The sequence below is a fragment of the Oncorhynchus masou genome, chromosome 11 (genome assembly GCF_036934945.1).
Source record: "Oncorhynchus masou masou isolate Uvic2021 chromosome 11, UVic_Omas_1.1, whole genome shotgun sequence".
Classification (NCBI taxonomy): domain Eukaryota; kingdom Metazoa; phylum Chordata; class Actinopteri; order Salmoniformes; family Salmonidae; genus Oncorhynchus; species Oncorhynchus masou.
The window spans coordinates 799450-822036 of record NC_088222.1 but is presented as its reverse complement, the minus strand read 5'-3'; the positions used below and the strand labels follow the sequence as shown (position 1 = coordinate 822036).

The window sequence follows — 22587 nt, the reverse complement described above, 5'->3', positions numbered from 1 at the left end:
CCTATACTGTATCAGACTGTAAACATCTAAATGTATCTAGACCAGTAAACAGACTATACTGTATCTAGACCTGTAAACAGACTATAATGCATCTAGACCTGTAAACAGACTATACTGTATCTAGACCTGTAAACAGACTATAATGTATCTAGACCTGTAAACAGACTATAATGTATCTAGACCTGTAAACAGACTATAAACAGACTATAATGTATCTAGACCTGTAAACAGACTATACTGTATCTAGACCTGTATACTGTATCTAGAATGTATCTAGACCTAGACCTGTAAACAGACTATAATGTATCTAGACCTGTAAACAGACTATAATGTATCTAGACCGGTCAGACTATACTGTATCTAAATGTATCTAGACCTGTAAACAGACTATACTGTATCTAGACCTGTAAACAGACTATAATGTATCTAGACCTGTAAACAGACTATAATGTATCTAGACCTGTAAACAGACTATAATGTATCTAGACCTGTAAACAGACTATAATGTATCTAGACCGGTCAGACTATACTGTATCTAAATGTATCTAGACCAGTAAACAGACTATACTGTATCTAGACCTGTAAACAGACTATAATGCATCTAGACTGGTCAGACTATACTGTATCTAAATGTATCTAGACCAGTAAACAGACTATACTGTATCTAGACCTGTAAACAGACTATAATGCATCTAGCTGTATCTAGACCTGTAAACAGACTATAATGTATCTAGACCAGTCAGACTATACTGTATCTAAATGTATCTAGACCAGTAAACAGACTATAATGTATCTAGACCTGTAAACAGACTATAATGTATCTAGACCTGTAAACAGACTATAATGTATCTAGACCTGTAAATCTAGACCTGTACTAATGTATCTAGACCTGTAAACAGACTATAATGTATCTAGACCTGTAAACAGACTATAATGTATCTAGACCTGTAAACAGACTATAATGTATCTAGACCTGTAAACAGACTATAATGTATCTAGACCTGTAAACAGACTATAATGTATCTAGACCTGTAAACAGACTATAATGTATCTAGACCTGTAAACAGACTATAATGTATCTAGACCTGTAAACAGACTATAATGTATCTAGACCTGTAAACAGACTATACTGTATCTAGACCTGTAAACAGACTATACTGCATCTAGACCGGTCAGACTGTACTGCATCTAGACCGGTCAGACTGTACTGTATCTAAATGTATCTAGACCTGTAAACAGACTATACTGTATCTAGACCTGTAAACAGACTATACTGTATCTAGACCGGTCAGACTGTACTGTATCTAAATGTATCTAGACCTGTAAACAGACTATACTGTCTCTAACTGTCAACAGACAGAGGGTAAAGGGTGCTGTTGACACATACACTACCATTTAAAAGTTTGGGGTCACATAGAAATTTCCTTGTTTTTGAAAGAAAAGCACATTTTTTGTCCTTTAAAATAACATGAAATTGATCAGAAATACAGTGTAGACATTGTTAATGTTGTAAATGACTATTATAGCTGGACACGGCAGATTTTTTAATGGAATATCTACATAGGCGTACAGAGGCCCATTATCAGCAACCATCACTCCTGTGTTCCAATGGCACATTGTGTTAGCTAATCCAAGTTTATCATTTTAAAAGGCTAAGTGATCATTAGAAAATCCTTTTGCAATTATGTTAGCACAGCTGGCAACTGTTGTTCTCATTAAAGAAGCAATACAACTTCTTTAGACGAGTTGAGTATCTGGAGCATCAGCATTTGTGGGTTCGATTACAGGCTCAAAATGGACAGAAACAAAGACCTTTGTTTGTGAATAAAGAGTGGGTGTCATCAACCTTCTTTTCAAAGTGGTTGACGAGGTCGTCTGCAGAGGAGGAGGAGGGAGTGGGCAGGTGTGGAGGATTAAGGAGGGAGGTGCAAAAGTGTTTCTTAGGGTTAGTGGTAGAAAGTGGCTTTAGTAGCAGATACAGAGGAAGAGAGGGTAGAGAGGAGGGAATGGAAGGATGATAGGTCCTCCAGAAGTGTAGTTTTCCTTCATTTCTGCTCAGCTGCCCAGAGGCCTGTTCTGTAAGCTCGCAATGAGTCACTCAGCCAAGGAGCAGGAGGGGATGGCCGAGCTGGCCGGGAGAAAAGGGGACAGTCCCGATTCTCTTCCCTCCTCCCAAGGTGTGCACTTATATAATATTTCCCATGGATTTAGCAATGAAAACCCCCTCCTTCCAATGCTTACACCACAGGTGTCAAAATCATTCCACGGAGGGCCGAGTGTCTGCCGGTTTTCGCTTGTCCCTTAATTTATGAATTAAGCTCACTAATTAGCAAGGAACTCCCCTCACCTGGTTGTGGGTGGGCTTTCTATCTCCTGAAATGACAACCAGCAGTATTTGTAAAGAATCTCACCAAGAACAAACTAAAAGGCTGTAACGGTCACACACACTACCCAAAATAGTATTTTAATGTGACCAGAATGATTGCAGTAGGTTATGTCCATCTACTCATTCCTTAAAATGTTGACAAATACATACAATTTGCTACAGTACTTGCCATACATGTATAGCCATTGATGTGTTTAGAGAAGGTTGGACATTGCTTTTGTTGCACTGTAGACATCTAGCTAAATGACCACACAACTTACTAGCTACCTTATTAGCCTGCTAGCTAACAGAGCAAGGAACTGTAGCTATTAGTTGATAGGAAGCAATCACCACATACAGTACCAGTCAAAAGTTTGAACACACCTACTCATTCAAAGGTTTTTCTTTATTTTTACTATTTTCTACATTGTAGGATACTAGTGAAGTTATCAACAACTATGAAATAGTTGTATGTAATAGTAGTATGGAATCATGTAGTAACCCGCCAAAATATTTGAGATTCTTCAAAGTAGCCACCATTTGCCTTGATGACAGCTTTGCACACTCTTGACATTCTCTCAACCAGCTTCATGAGGTAGTCGCCTGGAATGCATTTCTATTAACAGGTGTGCCTTGCATTTGAGCCAATCAGTTGTGTTGTGACAAGGTAGGGGTGGTGTACAGAAGATAGCCCTATTTGGTAAAAGATCAAGTCCATATTATGACAAGAACTCATAAGCAAAGAGAAACCACAGTCCATCATTACTTTAAGAAAAGGTAGGTCAGTCAATCCAGAAAATGTCAAAAACTTTGAAGGTTTTTCAAGCACAGTCACAAAAATCATCCAGCACTATGATGAAACTGGCTCTCATGAGGACCACCACAGGAAAAGAAGACCCAGAGTTATCTCTACTGCAGAGGATACGTTCATTAGAGTTAACTGACTCATGAAGACCACCACAGGAAAGGAATACCCAGAGTTATCTCTACTGCAGAGGATACGTTCATTAGAGTTAACTGACTCATGAAGACCATCACAGGAAAGGAAGACCCAGAGTTATCTCTGCTGCAGAGGATACGTTCATTAGAGTTAACTGACTCATGAGGACCATCACAGGAAAGGAAGACCCAGAGTTATCTCTGCTGCAGAGGATATGTTCATTAGGTACCACCCTCAGAAATTGCTGCCTAAATAAATGCTTCAGAGTTCAAATAACAGCCATCTCAACATCAACTGTTCAGAGGAGACTGGGTGAATCAGGCCGCTATGGTCGAATTGCTGCAAAGAAACCACTACTAAAGGACACCAATAAGAAGAGGAGACTTGCTTGGGCCAAGAAACACGAGCAAATCAAATCAATGGACATTAGACTGGTGAAAATCTGTCCTTTGGTCTAATGAGTTCAAATGTGAGAAGACCGCCGTGTCTTTGGGGGCGCAGAGTAGGTGAACTGATGATCTACGCATGTGTAGTTCTCACCGTGAAGCATGGAGGAGGAAGTGTGGGAGTGCTTTGCTGGTGACACGGTCTGTGATTGATTTAGAATTCAATGCACTCTTAACCAGCATGACTACCACAGCATTCTGCAGCAATACGCTATCCCATCTGGTTTGTCCTTAGTGGGACTATCATTTGTTTTCAATAGGACAATGACCCAACACACCTCCATATGCTCAGCATATGTGGGAACTCATTCAAGACTGTTGGAAAAGCATTCCAGGTGAAGCTGGTTGAGAGAAAGAGAATGCCAAGAGTGTGCAAAGCTGTCATCAAGGCAAAGGGTGGCTACTTTGAAGAATCTGAAATACAAAATATATTTTGTTTTGTTTAACACTTTTTGGTTACTACATTATTTCATGTGTTATTTCATAGTTTGTCTTCACTATTGTTCTCTAATGTAGAAAGTAGTACAAATAAAGAAAAATCCTTGAATGAGTAAGTCTCCAAACTGTTGATTGCTACTGTATATCTAACTCAATAAGTTTCAGGGTTTAGAGGTCAGGTTCCTCAGAAGACTCCAGTCTCCGAGAGGGTTAGGGGTCAGGTTCCTCAGAAGACGCCAGCCGCAGAGAGGGTTAGGGGTCAGGTTCCTCAGAAGACGCCAGCCGCAGAGAGGGTTAGGGGTCAGGTTCCTCAGAAGACGCCAGCCGCAGAGAGGGTTAGGGGTCAGGTTCCTCAGAAGACGCCAGCCTCAGTGAGTAGTGTATTGGCCTCCAGCAGCATTCCCTTGGCGTAGACCCGTATGGTGTAGAACATAGTGAGGAAGTCCTGTGTGCTGAACAGAGTGTCTGCCAGGGCGAAGCCCAGTGTGGAGGGGATGAATCCTCTGCCGTACTCCACCATCCACGTCCCAGCACTCCACTGGACAGACGTCGCCTCGCCTACCGTGTGGACTATCGTGTCACCTGTCAACACACACACACGCACAACTTTCAACACACACCTGATACAGAAGATGCTACAATGTAGGCCCACTCCACCTAACTAGTAGGTAGGCTAGTTTACTTTCACATGTTAGTAATTTAGAGCCACTACAGTAGTGAATCATTTAGCAGACTCTCATCCAGATCCACTACGTAGTGAGTCATTTAGCAGACTCTCTGATCTAGAGCCACTACAGTAGTGAGTCATTTAGCAGACTCTCTGATCCAGAGCCACTGCAGTAGTGAGTCATTTAACAGACTCTCTGATCCAGAGCCACTACAGTAGTGAGTCATTTAGTAGACTCTCTGATCCAGAGCCACTACATTAGTGTCATTTAGCAGACTCTCTGATCCAGAGCCACTACAGTAGTGAGTCATTTAGTAGACTCTCTGATCCAGATCCACTACGTAGTGAGTCATTTAGCAGACCGACCATACATTGCCAGCAGCATACCACCCTGCATACCACTGCTGGCTTGCTTCTGAAGATAAGCAGGGTTGGTCCTGGTCAGTTCCTGGATGGGAGACCAGTTGCTGCTGGAAGTGGTGTTGGAGGGCCAGTAGGAGGCACTCTTTCCTCTGGTCTAAAGAAAATATCCAAATGCCCCAGGCCAGTGATTGGGGACACTGCCCTGTGTAGGGTGCTGTTTTTCGGATGGGACGTTAAATGGGTGTCCTGACTCTCTGAGGCCATTAAAGATCCGATGGAACTTACCATAAGAGTAGGTGACTAAATTCCTGGCTAAATTCCCAATCTGGCCCTCAAACCATCACGGTCACCTAATAATCCCCAGTTAACAATTGGCTCATTCATCCCCGTCCTCTCCCCTGTAACTATTCCCCAGGTCGTTGCTGCAAATGAGAACGTGTTCTCAGTCAACTTACCTGGTAAAATAACAGATAAATAAATACGCTCTTAAACACGAGGCTACCTACCTCATTGACCTGTGTTTTAGCTGGGTAGAACAGCGGTAGTGTCTAAATTTATACATTTAAATATAGAATTTAATAGGATCTCTGTGGTCTTACCTGGATAGTACATTTCACTCTTAGTTGATCCCTCCTTCCACTGCCTGAAGGTCCCAGAGATGATGGTGTCTGATATTTCAGCCCAGTAACGACCTTAAGAGAATTTCAACAAGTTAAAAACAAAACAGGAGACAGAGTGATACGATGGAGGATAGAAGACGTTAAGAATGAGGAAAGACTGATGATGTGACTCAAATGGCACCCTATTCCCCTCATAGGGCACTACTTACAGGGTGGCAGGTAGACTAGTGGTTACAGAGTGGGGCCAGTAACCAGCAGGTAGACTAGTGGTTAGAGAGTTGGGCCGGTAACCAGCAGGTAGCCTAGTGGTTAGAGAGTTGGGCCGGTAACCAGCAGGTAGACTAGTGGTTAGAGAGTTGGGCCAGTAACCAGCAGGTAGCCTAGTGGTTAGAGAGTTGGGCCAGTAACCAGCATGTAGCCTAGTGGTTAGAGAGTTGGGCCAGTAACCAGCAGGTAGCCTAGTGGTTAGAGAGTTGGGCCAGTAACCAGCAGGTAGCCTAGTGGTTAGAGAGTTGGGCCAGTAACCAGCAGGTAGCCTAGTGGTTAGAGAGTTGGGCCAGTAACCAGCAGGTAGCCTAGTGGTTAGAGAGTTGGGCCAGTAACCAGCAGGTAGACTAGTGGTTAGAGAGTTGGGCCAGTAACCAGCAGGTAGCTTAGTGGTTAGAGAGTTGGGCCAGTAACCAGCAGGTAGCCTAGTGGTTAGAGAGTTAGGCCAGTAACCAGCAGGTAGCCTAGTGGTAAGAGAGTTGAGCCAGTAACCAGCAGGTAGCCTAGGTAAATATTTTCATAACACTTTCTTGAACTGCGTTGTTGGTTAAGGGTAAGTAATTTCACTATAAGTTGTATTCGGCACATGTGACAAATGAAGTTTGATTTGACCTATCATACTACTATGGCTGAACCTGTAAAACAACACATTACACTGCACCTATTGTTCATTTCACCTTTATTTAACCAGGTAGTCTAGTTGAGAACAAGTTCTGATTTACAACTGCCACCTGACCAAGATAAGCAGTGTGACAGAAACAACAGAGTTACACATGGAGTAAACAAACATACAGTCAATAATACAATACAATAATAAATAAAATATAAATAATAAAATACCTATCATACTAGTATGGCTTACCCTGTAAAACAACACATTACACTGCACCTATGCAGTGTGTGGGGCAGCAGGTAGCCTAGTGGTTAGAGAGTTGGGCTAGTCTAGGCTCATTTCTCTGTATACATCAACAATGTTGCTCTTGCTGCGGGTGAATCTCTGATCCACCTCTACGCAGACGACACCATTCTGTATACTTCCGGCCCTTCTTTAGACACTGTTAACAAACCTCCAAACAAGCTTCAATGCCATACAACACTCCTTCTGTGGCCTCCAACTGCTCTTAAATGCTAGTAAAACTAAACACATGCTTTTCAACCGTTTGCTGCCTAAACATATCCGCCCGAATAGCATCACCACCCTGGACGGTTCCGACCTAGAATATGTGGACAACTACAAATACCTAGGTGTCTGGCTAGACTAAACTCTCCTTCCAGACTCATTAAACATCTCCAATCCAAAATCAAATCCAGAATCGGCTTCCTATTTCGCAACAAAGCCTCCTTCACCCACGCCGCCAAACTTACCCTAGTAAAACTGACTATCCTACCGATCCTCAACTTCGGCAATGTCACCTACAAAATAGCTTTCAACACTCTACTCAGCAAATTGGATGCAGTCTATCACAGTGCCATTCATTTTATCACCAAAGCCCCTTATACTACCCACCACTGCGACCTGTATGCTCTCGTTGGCTGGCCCTCGCTACATATTTGTCACCAGACCCACTGGCTCCAGGTCATCTATAAGTCTATGCTAGGTAAAGTACCGCCTTATCTCAGCTCACTGGTCACGATAGCAGCACCCACCCGTAGCACACGTTCCAGCAGGTATAGCTCACTGGTCACCCCCAAAGCCAACACCTCCTTTGGCCGCCTTTCCTTCCAGTTCTCTGCTGCCAGTGACTGGAACGAATTGCAAAACATTTTTTTTGTCAAAGCTGGAGATTTATATTTCCCTCACTAACTTTAAACATCAACTATCTGAGCAGCTAACCGATCACTGCAGCTGTACATAGTCCATCTGTAAATAGCCCACTCAATTTACCTACCTCATCCCCATATTGTTTTATTTACTTATCTGCTCTTTTGCGCACCAGTACCTCTACTTGCACACCATCATCTGATCATCTGTCACTCCAGTGTTAATCTGCTAAATTGTAATTATTCCCTACTATGGCCTATTTATTGCCTACCTCCTCATGCCTTTTGCACACACTGTATAAAAACTATATTTTATTCTACTGTGTCATTGACTTGTTTATTGTGTTATTGGCTTGTTTATTGTTTATTCCATGTGTAACTCTGTGTTGTCTGTTCACACTGCTTTGCTTTATCTTGGCCAGGTTGCAGATGTAAATGAGAAGTTGTTCTCAACTAGCTTACCTGGTTAAATAAAGGTGACATAAAAATAACAAAAAAAGAATTGAAAGGTTGCAAAATCAAATCCCTGAGCTGACAAGGTACAAATCTGTTGTTCTGCCACTGAACAGGCAGTTAACCCACTGTTCCTAGTCCGTCATTGAAAATAAGAATTTGTTCCTAACTGACTTGCCTAGTTAAATAAAGGTTGCATAAACATGACAATACATGTTTTACTTATGAGCAGGGCCCATAGAGGCATGAACCCAGAGTGATCCTGACCTGAGTGTCCTCCGGTGTCCACGGCGGTGCCGAACAGCAGGACGTACTCGGTGAGAGAGGCGTGGAGCAGACACATGGACCCCATCCAGCCGCCTGCGTTGACAAACACCCACTGCAGGTCCTCGTCCGGCAGGATGTGACCCGGGTACTTCCTCCGCAGCTCCACCACCACCTTGGGGAACGCCTGGTCGTGGTCCTGGCCTGGAGGAGACAACATCATCAACAACACACAACGCCTGGTCGTGGTCCTGGCCTGGAGGAGACAACATCATCAACAACACACAACGCCTGGTCGTGGTCCTGGCCTGGAGGAGACAACATCATCAACAACACACAACGCCTGGTCGTGGTCCTGGCCTGGAGGAGACAACATCATCAACAACACACAACGCCTGGTCGTGGTCCTGGCCTGGAGGACGCCTGGTCGTGGTCCTGGACAACATCATCAACAACACACACAACGCCTGGTCGTGGTCCTGGCCCGGAGGAGACAACATCATCAACAACACACAACGCCTGGTCGTGGTCCTGGCCTGGACAACATCATCAACAACACACAACGCCTGGTCGTGGTCCTGGCCCGGAGGAGACGACATCAACAACAACACACAACGCCTGGTCGTGGTCCTGGCCTGGAGGAGACAACATCATCAACAACACACAACGCCTGGTCGTGGTCCTGGCCTGGAGGAGACAACATCATCAACACAGTTGTTTTGTCCTGGCCTCAAAACCACATGTAGAGCAGTGATAAATCAGTATAACCAGACATGAGAAAAAAACAACTATGGAATGGGTAGAGGTTTCTTGTCAACAGCAGTAAACTATACCTCATGTCTAGCATGTCCCTGACCTCACTCTTATCATCGATGAACCCTCCCATTTTAAAAAGATAGCATGCTGATGTTAGCTTGCAAGAGCTCTCACTCACCTCTCTCAACTGCTAATCCACCTCCTAGTCAAAACCATTTGGCTAGCAGGGTCATGTGGCTAACTAGATCTAGAAGGCCAGCATAATACAATTACAGCTAGCTACATGCTTGGGTCTAATCCTACAGCCAGTTGCTGACCTGGCATAGCCAATCAACCAAGCTAGCTAGTTAACTTGTGGGTTATTGAAGCAATAAGACATCAGGGGGTGTGGTAAATGGCCAATATACCACGGCTAAGGGCTGTTCTTACGCACAAGGAGTGCCTGGACACAGCCCTTACCTGTGGTATATTGGCCATATACCACAAACCCGAGGTGCCTTATTGCCATTTTAAACTGGTTACCAACATAATTAGAACAGTAAAAATACACGTTTTGTCATACCTGTGGTATATGGTCTGATATACCACAGGCTTTCAGCCATTCAGCATGCAGGGCTCGAACCACCCTGTTTATAAAATGTAAATGGCTAAGGGCTCTATCCAGGCACTCTGCATTGCATCGTGCAAAGAACAGCCATTAGTCGTGGTGTATTGGCCATATACCATGCCTTAATGTTTAATTACACAAGGGTTGGGTCTAGTCCTGAATGCTGATTGGTTAAAACCACATTACAGGCAGAGTCTATTCCACAAGTTACCACCGGCTAAATCTATGACGTTAAATTGCCTATTTACTCTGTTCCATCCGACTGCACAATCCACTCTCTCATCAGCCCAGCCAGGCAATATACAAACTTGATCTCGACTATAAAAATCATCTAGACATTATCTCACATTTTTATTTTACCTTTATTTTACTAGGCAAGTCAGTTAAGAACAAATTCTTATTTTCAATGACGGCCTAGGAACAGTGGGTTAACTGCCTGTTCAGGGTACCTTGTCAGCTCGGGGATTCCAACTTGCAAGCTTTTGGTTACTAGTCCAATGCTCTAACCACTAGGCTACACTGCCGCCCCATTAAGCTTTCAACCACAGAGATTTGTATAAACCTGTCTGTCTCTCCGATATTTGCAACTTTATTCCAATATTCAAATTTGATCTCCAGCTCCAAATTTGATCTCCCATTAATGAATGTGGCTGGGGTGGACGAGACAGAGAGGCAGCCGGAATCATGAATCAGCTGGTATCATTTGTATGGATGTGGATGTATACAAATGCATTAAAATTGAAAAAAGGTTAAACGAAACGAAGTGCAGTTAGTTTGCAGTCTTTCCAGCTTCAGTTTAAAGTGATTGTGTTGACTGTGTTGTTGGCTAGCTCCTCTGAACAACAGTGTCCTGAGGAGTGAGCACATTCTCTATCCCAGGCGAAATAGCGCCTCATTGGCTCATTGTTATGGATGTATCCAAATACATGTCACTTGAAAACAGCTTAAACAAATGCAGCTACTTCACTGTTATTCTGGCTTGTTGACGTGACTAAGTTAGCCGTAGTTGGCTAGCTAGCGATAAGAACGTTGCCAGCCAGTATGGCAATGGAATATTTAGAACGAACGCCTGGGTCGTGTCCATAGATACAGAACCAATAGACTGAACGCCTGGGTCGTGTCCATAGATACAGAACCAATAGACTGAACGCCTGGGTCGTGTCCATAGATACAGAACCAATAGACTGAACGCCTGGGTCGTGTCCATAGATACAGAACCAATAGACTGAACGACTGGGTCGTGTCCATAGATACAGAACCAATAGACTGAACGACTGGGTCGTGTCCATAGATACAGAACCAATAGACTGAACGACTGGGTCGTGTCCATAGATACAGAACCAATAGACTGAACGACTGGGTCGTGTCCATAGATACAGAACCAATAGACTGACGACTGGGTCGTGTCCATAGATACAGAACCAATAGACTGAACGACTGGGTCGTGTCCATAGATACAGAACCAATAGACTGAACGACTGGGTCGTGTCCATAGATACAGAACCAATAGACTGAACGACTGGGTCGTGTCCATAGATACAGAACCAATAGACTGAACGACTGGGTCGTGTCCATAGATACAGAACCAATAGACTGAACGACTGGGACACGTCCATAGATACAGAACCAATAGACTGAACGACTGGGACACGTCCATAGATACAGAACCAATAGACTGAACGACTGGGTCGTCTTTTTCACCCGAACCGATTGAACTTTCGACCAGCCGGGTTTGGTAACAACCTTAGCATTGTGTCGGGACTATATCTTGTGGAAGGATGAAATAGTATGAATAAATTCATCAAACTAAAGTTTAATTGAAAATATGTATTTGAATATGTTGGTAACCCGGCTTAGATGGCATCATCACTTAATTGCACTAGTCTTTCTCGTGATGTTAAGCTAACCATCACACATATCAATGTAATGATTATCTGGAGCGTATTCATTACGCAGATTATGCTGTAAAACGTTTCTTAAACGGAGAGAACTATCTGAATTTGTCCAATAGAAGCTATCGTGTGCTGTTTGCTTCCGTGTAGTTCTTCCGTAATGAATGCTCCCCTGACTAGCCAACTATCCATTTACCTGCGTATCGCTTGGCCAGTACAGCAACATCTTCCTTCGTGAAGACATAGTGTTTGTTGGCCATCCACTGCCGCAGGTACATCACTATCAACACAGACACTCCAGCCAGCACGATTAACTTTAACACTTTAGTTGTCCAAGACATGACTGAGATTGAGTGGTAGAACACCACGACCAGAGAAACAGACAAGAGCTACAGCGAAGACAGACGGAAGTTATGCGAAGGCACCCATAGAGATAGATACATGACTCGTCTGTGTATGTGTCATTATCGCGTCTGAGACAGCATGGGCAGCGCCATTGCGTTTATCTCCAGTTTGAAGTAGTTCATTTTCTCCCAAATGATTAGCTGATCCCTCATGATGACCCTATTGGACATGACTTCAACCGGGTCACCAGGAGGGATCAGCCAATGAAGTTGGAAGTCCCACCCAGTTGACGCCATGAAACTGGTGAAAGCCCTGAATGGCGCTGCCCATGCTATAGCAGGCCTTTGGCCACTAGAGACCTCTATCATTCTCAATGGGGGAGGCGCCTTAACTTTCACCTCTGTACTCCCCCCAATTTAGAACTGTTTTTATCAACGAGCAGAAGAGGAATATTTGAATGTTTACTGTTCATTTTTATTGTTTATTTCACTTTTGTATATTATCACCCTCACTTGCTTTGGCAATGTTAACACATGTTTCCCATGCCAATAAAGCTCCTTGAATTGAATTGGAATAGTCACATGCAAACCAGCATACATACAAACGATTTACATTGCCAGGAATCAGAAACAAACAAATCATAATCATTATTAATACAAGTTTTAATTGCCTTTTTGTTTTTCATTTTAGTTAAAGTGGTGCCATATTGTTTAAATTCATTTATAAAGTGAAAAAAGTTAGGTTTTGAATTAGCCCATTTGCATTTTTGAATATGAAATGTAAATATTGTTTAAATTCATTTATAAAGTGAAAAAAGTTAGGTTTTGAATTAGCCCATTTGCATTTTTGAAATGTACCTAATATTATTAGCAGTTGAATTAAATATACTACATCTTTGTCAATGTCAGAATTTCTGAAATAAATCATTATATCAAAACCATTCAATTGTACAACCGGCCCTATTTTTTTGTAATGCAATTCTGTATGTCAATCTAAAACATTCTGCTATAAAAACAGTCAAAATGGTCTCCTACATTCCACAGAAATCACATTTATCGTCAATTTCAGCTTGAATCTTTCCAAAACATGTTTCACAGGATACATTCTATGTAACATTTTAAATGAAACGTCCTTTACCCTGTTACTGATATAATAGTATCAGTTTTATATCAGTAATAGTTAGCAATTTTCCATGCTTTTCCCCATTGTTTATCACCATAGATTTCTGTCCAAAATAATCTTGCTGAGGGAATTGTAGTATCACAAAAAAATCCTAATCTGTTTATTACTACATTGATCTTTAAAGTTAATTTTGCCAATGAATACATTTTCATGTAAATCTATGTTACTTACATCAACCCCAGGGAAATTAAGAAAATATACAATCCCCCCATCATAAACAATTGCATATTATTTCAGGGTTATTGGAATTTTAAATGGATCAAGAAATTCCCCATATGAAAGAAGGTATCCATCCTCATTCAGTAACTGACCAACCAAGAACGAATGATGCGGAAGAAATTGACAAGACGAGTTGAAATGATATCCAATCAGAATGGTGAAAAAATGTCACGCAGGCATGGTCGCGCTGTCAATATTTGTCGTTGAGCTTGCTTTTGTTGCCATGAAGTCACTGGTGTTGTTCTAGTTATCAGAAAGCCACTACATGTAAGATTGTATCCTACCAAGACAAACATTTAACAACACATATCTATCTGAATGTTCCGCATGGTTCTGAACGCGTCCACTAGTATACCTTGCGTTACGTCTGGAATCCTGCGTTCATCTGCGCAGCTTTCATTCTCTCCACTGGTTCTATTCCGAGAGTAGTTAGCGGCAGAACGCTTTCAAAACAGCACCAACTCAAAGCAGGGTTAGGGTTGATCTTATAGATGTCAGACTGAAGACAGTCCGAGCCACCACTGGTACTGACACAGAGAGACGTTTAGTAAAGTAGGGCTGGACACAGGTGGACTTTCACGTCGTCGGCGTTGTGACAACAACATAGACCAACGCAATGAGCAGCAATAATGAACTCCGCTTTGATCCAAAGGGTAATATTTATTTTTATTTTATTTCACCTTTATTTAACCAGGTAGGCTAGTTGAGAACAAGTTCTCATTTGCAACTGCGACCTGGCCAATATAAAGCATAGCAGTGTAAACAGACAACATAGAGTTACACATGGAACAAGAACACACTACTAAAACACGACTACAGACTATTAGTGCATCTGGTCTTTTAGGAGTTATTGATTAAAGGAGCATAATGTCACTCTTTATAGTCCAATGACTTTACATGTTCAGTCAGCAAGACTTTATGTTACCACAGAATACAACCCGTGATTCAGTTCCTGTTTTGGTATATAAAGTACATGGATGCATCTCTGGTGCCACCTGCAGACCATGTTAGAGAGCGCAGTCCAGATATACTTTAATTGGTATAACTTCCACCTGTGACTGAACCTCTACCGATTATAAAAAATGAGGCTGGACTACAACAGAATCCGTGGTTAGTTCTTGAGATGACCTAATTAGCTAATTGTGTGTATGTGTGCATCTCTCTCTCAATTCAATTCAATTCAAGGGGCTTTATTGGCATGGGAAACATGTGTTAACATTGCCAAAGCAAGTAAGGTATATAATATATAAAGTGAAATAAACAATAAAAATTAACAGTAGACATCACACATACAGAAGTTTCAAAACAATAAAGACATTACAAATGTCATATTATATATATATACAGTGTTTTTACAATGTGCAAATGGTAAAGGACACAAGATAAAATAAGCATAGATATGTGTTGTATTTACAATGGTGCGTGTTCTTCACTGGTTGCCCTTTTCTCGTGGCAACAGGTCACAAATCTTGCTGCTCTGATGGCACACTGTGGAATTTCACCCAGTAGATATGGGAGTTTTTCAAAATTGGATTTGTTTTCGAATTCTTTGTGGATCTGTGTAATCTGAGGGAAATATGTCTCTCTAATATGGTCATACATTGGGCAGGAGGTTAGGAAGTGCAGCTCAGTTTCCACCTCATTTTGTGGGCAGTGAGCACATAGCCTGTCTTCCCTTGAGAGCCATGTCTGCCTAACGGCCTTTCTCAATAGCAAGGCTATGCTCGCTGTCAGTCTGTACATAGTCAAAGCTTTCCTTAATTTTTGGTCAGTCACAGTGGTCAGGTATTCTGCCGCTGTGTACTCTCTGTGTAGGGCCAAATAGTATTCTAGTTTGCTCTGTTTTTTGTTAATTCTTTCCAATGTGTCAAGTAATTATCTTTTTGTTTTCTCATGATTTGGTTGGGTCTAATTGTGCTGCTGTCATGGGGATCTGTAGGGTGTGTTTGTGAAAGAGCCCCAGGACCAGCTTGTTAGGGGACTCTTCTCCAGGTTCATCTCTCTGTAGTGATGGCTTTGTTGTGGAAGGTTTGGGAATCGCTTTCTTTTAGGTGGTTATAGAATTTAACTGCTCTTTTCTGGATTTTGATAAACAGTGGGTATCGGCCTAATTCTGCTCTGCATGCATTATTTGGTGTTCTACGTTGTACACTGAGGATATTTTTGCAGAATTCTGCGTGCAGAGTCTCAATTTGGTGTTTGTCCCATTTTGTGAAGTCTTGGTTGGTGAGCGGACCCCAGACCTCACAACCATAAAGATACAGCAATGGGCTCTATGACTGATTCAAGTATTTTTAGCCAAATCCTAATTGGTATGTTGAAATTTATGTTCCTTTTGATGGCATAGAATGCCCTTCTTGCCTTGTCTCTCAGATCGTTCACAGCTTTGTGGACAGTTACCTGTGGGCTGATGTTTAGGCCAAGGTATGTATAGTTTTGTGTGCTCTAGGGCAACAGTGTCTAGATGGAATTTGTATTTGTGGTCCTGGTGACTGGACCTTTTTTGGAACACCATTATTTTGGTCTTACTGAGATTTACTGTCTCTCTCTGTTTGTCTGTCCTGTCTGTCTGTCTGTCTGTCTGTCTGTCTGTCTGTCTCTCTCTCTCTCTGTATCTCTCTCTGTATCTCTCTCTCTCTCTCTCTCTCTCTATCTCAAATCAATTCAAGGGGCTTTATTGGCATGGGAAACATGTGTTAACATTGCCAAAGCAAGCGAGGTAGATAATATACAAAAGTGAGATTAAAACATCTCTCTCTCTCTCTGTGTCTGTCTCAGAGCACCAGCACCTGCGCTACAACCCCCTCCGGGACACGTGGGTTCTGGTGTCGGCCCACAGGATGAAGAGACCTTGGAGTGGCCAGGTGGAGAAGGAAGAGGAGGACCAAGTACCTCAACACGACCCAAACAACCCCCTCTGTCCTGGGAACACCAGGGCCAACGGAGAGGTGAGAACCTTGACCTCTGACCCTATAACCCTGACACAACCCTAACAACCCCCTCTGTCCTGGGAACACCAACAGAAAGGACACACACACAGAGATAGATTTTATTATGTCTATTTTTATGAACCTTTATTTAACAAGGCACGATGGTTAAGAACACATTTTTATTTACAATGAAAGCCTAGGAACAGTGGGTTAACTGCCTTGTTCAGGGGCAAAACAACACATTTTTACCTTGTCAGCTCAGGGATTCAATCTGGCGACCTTTCTGTTACTGGCCTAATTCTCTAACCACTAGGCTACCTGCTGCCCCAAAGATAAAATAGGTAGATATAGTGTAGATAGATACAGTAGATAGATACAGTAGATAGGTAGATGCCATAGATAGATACAGTAGATCGGTAGATGCCATAGATAGATACAGAAGATAGATACAGTCGAGATAGATATATACAGTAGAAAGGTAGAGATAAAGTAGGTAGATGCAGTAGATATATACAGTAGAGATAGATAGGTAGAGATAAAGTAGGTCGATGCAGTAGATAGATACAGTAGAGATAGATAGATACAGTAGATAGGTAGAGATAAAGTAGGTAGATGCAGTAGATAGATACATTAGATAGATACATTAGATAGATAGAGTAGATAGATACAGTAGAGATAGATAGGTAGAGATAAAGTAGGTAGATGCAGTAGATAGATACAGTAGAGACAGATAGATACATTAGATAGGTAGAGATAAAGTAGGTAGATGCAGTAGATAGATACAGTAGATAGATACAGTAGAGACAGATAGATACATTAGATAGGTAGAGATAAAGTAGGTAGATGCAGTAGATAGATACAGTAGAGATAGATACAGTAGATGGGTAGAGATACAGTAGGTAGATGCAGTAGACAAATACAGTAGATAGATACAGTAGATGGGTAGAGATAAAGTAGGTACAGTTGAAATTGGATGTTTACATAAACCTTAGCCAAATACATTTTAAATCAGTTTTTCACAATACCTGACATTTAATCCTAGTAAAAACTTCCTGTTTTAGGTCAGTTAGAATCACCACTTAATTTTAAGAATGTGAAATGTCAGAATAATAGTAGAGAGTGATTTATTTCAGCTTTTATTTCTTTCATCACATTCCCAGTGGGTCAGACGTTTACATACACTCAGTCAGTATTTGGTAGCATTGCCTTTTAAATTGTTTAACTTGGGTCAAATGTTTCAGGTATCCTTCCACAAGCTTCCCACAATAAGTTGGTTGAATTTTGGCCCATTCCTCCTGACAGAGCTGGTGTAACTGAATCAGGTTGGAAGGCCCCTTTGCTCACACACGCATACCAGTCCCTCTTGCAGCAAAGCACCCCCACAACATGACGCTGCCATTCCTGTGCTTCACGGTTGGGATGGTGTTCTTTGGCTTGCAAGCCTCCCCCTTTTTCCTCCAAACATAACGATGGTCATTATGGCCAAACAGTTCTATTTTTGTTTCATCAGACCAGAGGACATTTCTCCAAAAAGTTTGATCGTTGTCCCCATGTGCAGTTGCAAATTGTAGTCTGGTTTTTTTATGGTGGTTTTGGAGCAGAGGCTTCTTCCTTGCTGAATGGCCTTTCAGGTTATGTCGATATAGGACTCGTTTTCCTGTGTATATAGATACTTTTGTACCTGTTTCCTCCAGCATCTTCACAAGGTCCTTTACTGTTGTTCTGGGATTGATGTGCACTTATCGCACCAAAGTACATTCATCTCTAGGAGACAGAACAGAACGCGTCTCCTTCCTGAGCGGTATGACGGCTGCGTGGTCCCATGGTGTTTATACTTCCGTACTATTGTTTGTAGAGTTGAACGTGGTACCTTCAGGCGTTTGGAAATTGCTCCCAAGGATTAACCAGACTTGTGGAGGTCTACAATTTTTTTTCTGAGATCTTGGCTGATTTCTTTTGATTTTCCCATGATGTCAAGCAAAGAGGCACTGAGTTTGAAGGTAGGCCTTGAAATATATCCACAGGTACACCTCCAAATGACTCAAATTATGTCAATTAGCCTATCAGAAGCTTCTAAAGCCATGACATAATTTTCTGGAATTTTCCAAGCTGTTTAAAGGCACAGTCATCTTAGTGTATGTAAACTTCTGACCCACTGGAATTGTGATACAGTCAGTTGGAAGATACAGTAGATATAGGTAGATATAGGTAGATACGGTAGATACTGTAGATATAGGTAGATACAGTAGATATAGGTAGATACAGTAGATATAGGTAGATACAGTAGATATAGGTAGATACGGTAGATATAGGTAGATATAGGTAGATATAGGTAGATACAGTAGATATAGGTAGATATAGGTAGATATAGGTAGATATAGTAGATATAGGTAGATACTGTAGATACTGTAGATACAGTAGATATAGGTAGATATAGGTACATTTACATTTAAGTCATTTAGCAGACGCTCTTATCCAGAGCGACTTACAAATTGGTGAATTCACCTTCTGACATCAGTGGAACAGCCACTTTACAATAGTAGATACGGTAGATAAAGTAGATATAGGTAGATATTGGTAGATACGGTAGATACTGTAGATACAGTAGATATAGGTAGATATAGGTAGATACGGTAGATACTGTAGATACAGTAGATATAGGTAGATACGGTAGATATAGGTAGATACGGTAGATACAGTAGATACAGTAGATATAGGTAGATACGGTAGATATAGGTAGATACGGTAGATATAGGTAGATACGGTAGATATAGGTAGATACGGTAGATATAGGTAGATACGGTAGATATAGGTAGATACGGTAGATATAGGTAGATACGGTAGATATAGGTAGATACGGTAGATATGGGTAGATACGGTAGATATGGGTAGATACGGTAGATATGGGTAGATACGGTAGATATGGGTAGATACGGTAGATATGGGTAGATACGGTAGATATGGGTAGATACGGTAGATATGGGTAGATACGGTAGATACTGTAGATACTGTAGATATGGGTAGATACAGTAGATATAGGTAGATACAGTAGATATAGGTAGATACTGTAGATACTGTAGATATTGGTAGATACTGTAGATATGGGTAGTTACTGGGTAGATACTGTATATACAGTAGATACAGTAGATAATGGGTAGATATGGGTAGATACTGTAGATATGGTAGATACTGTAGATATGGGTAGATATAGTAGATATGGGTAGCTATAGTAGATACAGTAGATATAGTTAGATACTGTAGATATAGTAGATATAGGTAGATACAGTAGATATAGGTAGATACAGTAGATATAGGTAGATACAGTAGATATAGGTAGATACAGTAGATATTGGTAGATACTGTAGATACTGTAGATATTGGTAGATACTGTAGATATGGGTAGTTACTGGGTAGATACTGTATATACAGTAGATACAGTAGATACAGTAGATAATGGGTAGATATGGGTAGATACTCTAGATATGGGTATATATAGTATATATAGGTATATACTGTAGATATAGTAGATATGGGTATATATAGTAGATATAGGTAGATATGGGTAGATATAGTACATATAGGTATATACAGTAGAGATTGGTAGATATAGTAGATATGGGTATATAAGTAGATGGCGGTAGATATAGTAGATATAGTTATATACTGTAGATATGGGTAGATATAGTAGATATGGGTAGATACTGTAGATATAGGTAGATACTGTAGATATTGTAGATATCGGTAGATATAGTAGATGTGGTTAGATATAGTAGATATAGGTAGATATAGTAGATATAGGTAGATATAGTAGATATAGGTAGATATAGTAGATGTGGTTAGATATAGTAGATATGGGTAGATATAGTAGATTTAGGTAGATACAGTAGATATGGGTAGATACTGTAGATATAGGTAGATACTGTAGATATATGTAGATACTGTAGATACTGTAGATATGGGTAGATACTGTAGATATGGGTAGTTACTGGGTAGATACTGTATATATAGTAGATATAGGTAGATATGGGTAGATATAGTAGATATAGGTATATACAGTAGATATGGGTAGATATAGTAGATATGGGTATATACAGTAGATGGGGGTAGATATAGTAGATATAGTTATATACTGTAGATATGGGTAGATATAGTAGATATGGGTAGATACTGTAGATATAGTAGATATTGGTAGATACAGTAGATATAGTAGATATGGGTAGATACTGTAGATATAGGTAGATACTGTAGATATAGTAGATATAGGTAGATATAGTAGATATAGTAGATGTGGTTAGATATAGGTAGATATAGTAGATATAGGTAGATATAGTAGATATAGGTAGATATAGGAGATGTGGTTAGATATAGTAGATATGGGTAGATATAGTAGATTTAGGTAGATACAGTAGATATGGGTAGATACTGTAGATATAGTTAGATACTGTAGATATATGTAGATACTGTAGATACTGTAGATATGGGTAGATACTGTAGATACAGATAGATACTGTAGATATGGGTAGATACTGTAGATATGGGTAGATACAGTATATATAGTAGATATAGGTAGATACTGTAGATATGGGTAGATACTGTAGATATGGGTATATATAGGTAGATACTGTAGATATGGGTAGATACAGTAGATACTGTCGATACTGTAGATATATGTAGATACTGTTGATACTGTAGTTATATATAGATACTGTAGATATGGGTAGATATAGGTAGATACTGTAGATACTGTAGATACTGTAGATATAGCTAGATACTGTAGATACAGTAGATATGGGTAGATACTGTGGTTATGGGTAGATGCAGTAGATATGGGTAGATGCAGTAGATATGGGTAGATACTGTAAATATAGGCAGATATTGTAAATATGGGTAGATATAGTAGATATGGGTAGATTTTGGTAGCAACAGTAGATATATATATTGGATAAAGTATGTATAGGTAGATACTGGGTAGATACTGTAGATATGGGTAGATACTGTAGATATGGGTAGATATAGTAGATATAGTTATATACTGTAGATATGGGTAGATATAGTAGATATGGGTAGATACTGTAGATATGGGTAGATACTGTAGATATGGGTAGATATAGTAGATATAGTTATATACTGTAGATATGGGTAGATATAGTAGATATGGGTAGATATTGTAGATATGGGTAGATACTGTAGATATGGGTAGTTACTGGGTAGATACTGTAGATACAGTAGATACTGGGTAGATACTGTAGATATGGTAGATACTGTAGATATGGGTAGATATAGTAGATATGGGTAGCTATAGTAGATACAGTAGATACTGTAGATATGGGTAGATACTCTAGAGTTAGTAGATATTTGTAGATACTGTATATATAGTAGATATAGGTAGATACAGTAGATATAGTTAGATACAGTAGATATAGTTAGATACTGTAGATATGGGTAGATACTGTAGATATGGGTAGATACTGTAGATATGGGTAGATACTGTAGATATGGGTAGATATAGTATATATAGGTATATACTGTATATATAGTAGATATAGGTAGATATGGGTAGATATAGTAGATATAGGTATATACAGTAGATATGGGTAGATATAGTAGATATGGGTATATACAGTAGATGGGGGTATATATAGTAGATATAGTTATATACTGTAGATATGGGTAGTTACTGGGTATATACTGTATATATAGTAGATATAGGTAGATATGGGTAGATATAGTAGATATAGGTATATACAGTAGATATGGGTAGATATAGTAGATATGGGTATATACAGTAGATGGGGGTAGATATAGTAGATATAGTTATATACTGTAGATATGGGTAGATATAGTAGATATGGGTAGATACTGTAAATATAGTAGATATTGGTAGATACAGTAGATATAGTAGATATGGGTAGATATTGTAGATATGGGTAGATACTGTAGATATAGGTAGATATAGGTAGATATAGTAGATATAGTAGATGTGGTTAGATATAGGTAGATATAGTAGATATAGGTAGATATAGTAGATATAGGTAGATATAGTAGATGTGGTTAGATATAGTAGATATGGGT

General features: G+C 40.4%; 2 protein-coding genes across 3 annotated transcripts in view; one reads left to right on the top strand and one right to left on the bottom strand.

The window, feature by feature from the left end:
* Positions 1-1520: 1520 nt before the first annotated feature.
* Positions 1521-12413, bottom strand: sigmar1 (sigma non-opioid intracellular receptor 1). Its single transcript, XM_064977215.1, has 4 exons — positions 12036-12413; positions 8588-8788; positions 5819-5911; positions 1521-4771 (listed from the first exon to the last, which is right to left on the bottom strand). The coding sequence occupies exons 1-4, from the start codon at positions 12178-12180 to the stop codon at positions 4542-4544; spliced, it is 669 nt and encodes a 222-aa protein (XP_064833287.1). The 5' UTR covers positions 12181-12413; the 3' UTR covers positions 1521-4541.
* A 1361-nt stretch (positions 12414-13774) lies between these two features.
* galt (galactose-1-phosphate uridylyltransferase) overlaps positions 13775-22587 on the top strand; it is a 186654-nt gene continuing 177841 nt past the window's right edge. For both annotated transcript variants that reach the window (XM_064977214.1, XM_064977213.1), the window contains exons 1-2: positions 13775-14238; positions 16364-16533. In XM_064977214.1, coding sequence (XP_064833286.1) covers positions 14202-14238; positions 16364-16533 — 207 coding nt within the window. In that variant the 5' untranslated portion in view covers positions 13775-14201. The remainder of the gene's footprint in view (positions 14239-16363; positions 16534-22587) is intronic.

What these genes read in the sequence shown, in the direction of transcription:
- sigmar1 (XM_064977215.1), bottom strand. Translation starts at nt 12,180, where the DNA reads ATGTCTTGGACAACTAAAGTGTTAAAGTTAATCGTGCTGGCTGGAGTG. An exon ending in ACTGGCCAAGCGATACGCAG is followed by an intron (nt 8,789 to 12,035) that starts GTAAATGGATAG and finishes TGTCTCCTCCAG; the next exon opens with GCCAGGACCACGACCAGGCG. An exon ending in GAGTGAAATGTACTATCCAG is followed by an intron (nt 4,772 to 5,818) that starts GTAAGACCACAG and finishes GTGTGTTGACAG; the next exon opens with GTGACACGATAGTCCACACG.